We start from the raw sequence: 5,432 nt of genomic DNA on the forward strand, positions 1-5,432 counted from the left end.
GTATTTTTACTTTGGGCCATGCCCCAATACAAGTCCTCTGCAATCCAATTAAAGAAATCACATCATGTCTTTGCAAGCTATCCATATTAAACACCATTAATACAAATGTCTGGGTTGCTTCAGTGAGTCGCTGTTCAGAGTGAAATGCATACATAAAAAACCCCATAGTATGAAGTATAGAAATGGTCAAGTGTTTACGGACCAAAATGACAAAAGCCCCCACACACTTAGGTAAATTCTATATTGTTTTGTTTACTGGCACCTCAGGTATCCACAGCCCGAACACACAAATTATACTGGAGAGACCAAACAGTCCCAGTGCTTTTTAGCACATCATAATCATAGGTGCTGCATGGGGTAAACATCCACCGTTGCACAACCAGAGAGGAGCACTGTGTTCTATAAACAGACCACACTCAGAGAGACACAAAAGAAGGAAAATTAGAGGTTTAGAAAGTAAAGAAAGAAAGTAAACACACTGATATGTCGTGTGAACCACTGTGTCTGTGAGTGTGTGAGAAAACTTTAGGTCTTTCATATGAATGTGATTAGCTACGATACAGTAGACTGACTCAAAATACACAGAGCCTCCAATTCATCCAATCAGGAGACCCTGATGCATGATGCTTAAAACACCACTGTTAGGTCTGTGTGAATAAGTTAACTATATCATATCTATTATGGAGAATTATACAGTTTGACGGGTCGAGTGGGGATGTTCAGACATAGACGGACACAGCCACCCGACTGGACCCGGTGGGCACCAGCAGGGGCTGGGCGACCCCTTCCTCTGCCCCCGTGCCACTGGAGGAGAAGAGGGATGTGGAGGTGGAAGTGTCGGTGAGAGATATGGGCACTGGCTCCTTCTTCCCGCTGACCCTCCACCACCACACACCGCGGCGCAGGTCCCAGGCACCGCCACGCAGCACCACCTCCGCCAGCCAGCGCCTCAACAGGTGGACGTTCCACAGCAGGAAGTGGAAGAGGGGCAGGCAGACCAGCGTGAAGCCCAGCACGGAGAGCGAGGCCGTGAGCGGACACGCGCCGAAGTCCAGCACCTTGTAGATGAACGGCTCGCCGGCCAGGTTGGTGAAGCCGGACAGCCAGTAGAGGACGGCAAAGGTGGCGTACGCGCAGCCGACCAGCAGCAGGTAGACGTAGTGGATGAAGTGGATGGGCGTGGCCGAGAGGAAGAGGTCCAGCAACGACTGCAGGGAGTTGCCCACATGCATGTTGACGTTGAAGGCGGACAGCTTGTGGTCCTCCACGGGGTAGACGGCCAGCCAATAGAGGAAGGACACGGTGAGTGAGTAGGTGCTCACGAATGTGAGGAGGAACCACTGGAGACTCAGCGATTTGATGAGGGGGGAGGGGAGAGGGAATGGGCCCAAAGAGCCTATGGAGTTAGCTGGATTGACTAAATGTATGAACAATTTGAAAAAAGAAAGAAAGAAAGAAAGAAAGAAAGAAAGAAAGAAAGAATGGATGAGCAAATGAATGAATGAATGATTGAATGAGTGAATGACACTATATATAGGACATACCTTCGCTAACAGTTCTACACTGATCCCTGCAGTGTCGTCTGACCAGCACTACTGCTCCAGTGAGGTTAGCGGAGGCCAGCAGGTAGTAGACCCCCAGGAGGCAGTAGGTGAGGTGGCTGATGTAGATGAGCCATTTGGGGGTGGAGAAGAGCAGGCCAGAGTACATGCACCAGCCCAGCGTGTAGCCCAGCATGAAGAACCTGTAGAGAAGCCAGAGCCATGGCGATATGTCCCACTGTACACAATACACAAAGGGCTAGGGGTCAAACACAGGGAAATTGGAGCTGTAAGGCCATTCCATTGGACTTTCATTGCCAATATATGAACAGGGTGACTATTATTACAAACCACCTAACAGCAAAACAAAACACTTCTAACAAACAAAATACTTCTAAATATATTATATGCTATTCTGACCATACAATACAAAATACAGATCATATCATTTGATATGAAGGCCCAGGACTTAAGTTGCAAAAATAATTCTGTGCATAAGACTGTTTGAGAGGAAACACTCTCCTCTACTAAAAATGAGATGTGTCTCCATACCTGTGGGTGCAGCAGCAACTCAGGTGTGTAGGGGTGAAAGGTCAACTTCCTCCTGCTGAACTCCTTCCTCCAGCACTGAGTCCAACTCCATGTCATCTTCTTCTTCACTGGCCGGAGACAGGGAGGAAGAGCAAGAGCCTGCACATGGGCTGAAACAACCTCTGAACTTCCACAACTCTGTGGATTAGACTCACGAAGAAAAGACACACAAGATTAACTGAGGTGATGTTCTAACGTTTTGTGCGAATTTAACTACATTTTCGGACGCTCATGACTTGGCCTGTTAAACTTAAGACAACACAGAGCATTGCCCTCACAGAGCATTCCACACCACCTTGGCTATTTCTGCACTGTAATGAAGTAACTACATTATGCTAATTTTTCACCGTGACTAATGTTTATCTCTTCTCCCAAGGCACACAACAGAAGTATCTATGGAGAGAGGTATCTGTATGTTCTATGCTTCAGTATGAAAGCCACGGATAGTCAATACAAAGAAGAATGATGGCATTAGAGAATTGTGAACCTTTGTTGTCTAACTTCAGATAGATCAGTGTCAACAATAGGCAGGCTTGTTGACCTTCGACACAGTGTCCCTTTATGTGGAGGTCGTGCAAACAAACTCCCCTGTTCATGTCATTCGCCCAGCTGTGAGGGCTGAATCGGACATCTATACAGTTAGACATTACGAAATCAAAAACTCCTGACAAACTCCAACTGGACACTGGTGTGCCTTTTAGGCCTCACTGTACCAGCTAAATCTTTGCCAAAACTTTCAGTAGGCATACACATTCAACCCCCCCCCCCCCTCACACACACACACACACACACACACACAGACTCACACACACACCCATCAAGTCGATTCCTGATACATAAACCAAGAGAAAAACAATTACCTTCTAAGGAATGATTTCCCAAGAAATCAGTCTTTGTTCAATGGATGCAAGCTGCAGGAAAGCTCTCTCTTAGGGATGGGTGGTGTGTCTATATCAGGAGGTCTTCAGACACCTTTTGGATTTTATGTCTAGAAGACTCATTAAGAATGTAGTGGTCACACCTCCTTGACCAGAATAGAACCTAACTGGTTTCAACGAAAAATGCTTTCATCATGCAAAGCATCAGACAAAGACACGATTCTGCTCAGCAGCGGTTCTAAAATCACATAGCAGCTGAAGTTTACAGATCTGGACCTGGCACAGATGTAGTAGATCTGTGACTTCTAGACCCTAGTCAGATGCACCATGAGTAGCCATTGCAAAACATCATTGGCTTAATACAAAAAGAACATGGAAAAAGCAATCATATACATGTTTTAAGAGATAGCAACACATGGAAATACACATAAAATATAGATCAACTAAAATGAACAGATCACATAATGGCAAATTTATGTTTGCCAGCTTGACACCATTAAACTATCCATACCATCATTGGCAGCAGTATCGTGCTAGAGCAGATTTAGTCTGCTGGGATTCAATCTTGTAACAAAAGCCTTGTAAAATGTCAGTACTGTTGCATGGGGAATGTGCACCCATGCCAGAGAAAGGCTGTGTGTATATGTGATGGATACTCTGTACATATGGCATCAGTTGTGTGTCAGACATTGCAGAAACCTGCCACCGCAGAGAGGTGTTTAATCAATCTCACTGAAACCAGCGAGCATGACCTTTTGAGCAGCTTCCTGGTATGTGCCTGCCTGGAGCTGACTGGTCCATATGAGCCTGTTTGTGTTGAACGTGCACCTTTATTACACCTCAATGAGACCTTTATTTCTTAATGAGACAAGACAGAGAGAGGGGGGGGGGAGGAGAGAGAGAGAGAGGGAGAGAGAGAGTGAGAGAGAGAGAGAGAGAGAGAGTGACAGACAGGCTGAGAGAGATGTGGGGAGAGATTGGGAGGAAAGATAGTGGGGAGGGAGGGTTGTTATTTGAAGCACACCAGGCGAGAAAACCTATTCTCCTAATTAGGATCCCATAGACACACACACACACACACACACACACACACACACACACACACACACACACACACACACACACACACACACACACACAGTGTACCCTTTCATGCACACACAGCACAGACAGAATGCAACCTACTAATATTTGAAAAAGGCACCTCTGGAATCCTCTCACACACACACACACACACACACACACACACACACACACACACACACACACACAAATGAATACATATACAAACCACTGCCCTTCTTTAACTCATTGTCCATTGCTTGAGAGAGAGAGAGAGAGAGAGAGAGAGAGAGAGAGAGAGAGAGAGAGAGAGAGAGAGAGAGAGAGAGTGTGTGCATGTGTATGAAGGTATCATGAGTTGTAGTGGCTTTAGCAAATCTATCATATAATATCTGATTATGCCTAGGTACATGGTCCTAAGAAATAAATATGATTAATCATCTTCACCTGTTCTATTCCCATTACACTGTTCTACAAGCTTTGTCTTTTAAGGTGTGAGTGTAAATGTGCCTGTGCTGCTGAACTGGGGGAGCCACTGAAGCACATCTTCAACTGGAGTCTACGTCTCAGACAAGTTCCAACACGCCATGGCCGACCAAAGAAGTTGAGTGCACATGCTCAGCGTCATATCCAGATGTTGTCTTTGGAAAATAGACGTATGAGTACTGCCAGCATTGCTGCAGAGGTTGAAGGGGTGGGGGTCAGATTATACACCGCACACTGCATCAAATTGGTCTGCATGGCTGTCGTATGGTTCCGTATGGAACCATATGGTCTGATGAGACCAAGATAAACCTATTTGGTTCAGATGGTTTCAAGCGTGTGTGGCGGGAACCAGGTGAGGGGTACAAAGACAAGTGTGTCTTGCCTACAGTCAAGCATGGTGGTGGGAGTGTCATGGTCTAGGGCTGCATGAGTGCTGCACTGGGGAGCTACAGTTCATTGAAGGAACCATGAATGCCAACATGTACTGTGACATACACATATCACATAGTGAAGCAGAGCATTCGGAAACTGGGCCGCAGGGCAGTATTCCAAAATGATAACGATAACCCCAAACACACCTCCAAGACGACCACTGCCTTACTAAAGAAGCTGAGGGTAAAGGTGATGGACTGGCCAAGCATGTCTTCAGACCTAAACCCTATTGAGCATCTGTGGGGCATCCTCAAATGGAAGGTAGAGGAGCGCAAGGTCTCTAACATCCACCAGCTCCATGATGAGTGGAAGAGGATTCCAGTGGCAACCTGTGAAGCTCTGGTGAATTCCATGGCCAAGAGGGTTAAGGCACTGCTGGAAAATAATGGTGGCCACACAAAATAGTAACACTTTGGGCACAATTTGGACATTTTCACTTAGG

The 5,432-nt window shown here is 46.2% G+C and overlaps 1 protein-coding gene across 1 annotated transcript; it reads right to left on the reverse strand.

Annotated features, from left to right (window-relative positions):
• Positions 1–719: 719 nt before the first annotated feature.
• On the reverse strand, positions 720–5,199 carry LOC143104861 (uncharacterized). The gene is made up of 4 exons (XM_076269196.1): positions 5,137–5,199; positions 2,094–2,270; positions 1,545–1,779; positions 720–1,417 (listed from the first exon to the last, which is right to left on the reverse strand). The coding sequence occupies exons 1-4, from the start codon at positions 5,197–5,199 to the stop codon at positions 720–722; spliced, it is 1,173 nt and encodes a 390-aa protein (XP_076125311.1).
• Positions 5,200–5,432: the final 233 nt, after the last annotated feature.

The sequence above is a fragment of the Alosa pseudoharengus genome, unplaced genomic scaffold, assembly GCF_046254945.1.
Source record: "Alosa pseudoharengus isolate Yale_2024_CS ecotype anadromous, Long Island Sound unplaced genomic scaffold, YU_APseudo_1.1 YU_APseudo_1.1_scf_5, whole genome shotgun sequence".
NCBI classification, from domain to species: Eukaryota; Metazoa; Chordata; class Actinopteri; order Clupeiformes; family Clupeidae; genus Alosa; species Alosa pseudoharengus.

Bases quoted from the DNA above. Each gene is read 5' to 3' on its own strand.
- LOC143104861 (XM_076269196.1), bottom strand. From the start codon at position 5,199: ATGCTTGGCCAGTCCATCACCTTTACCCTCAGCTTCTTTAGTAAGGCA. The intron at 2,271-5,136 runs GTGTGTTTGGGG...TCTAATCCACAG, and splicing joins AGGCAGTGGTCGTCTTGGAG to AGTTGTGGAAGTTCAGAGGT. The intron at 1,418-1,544 runs GTATGTCCTATA...TCATACATTTAG, and splicing joins GTGTAGAACTGTTAGCGAAG to TCAATCCAGCTAACTCCATA.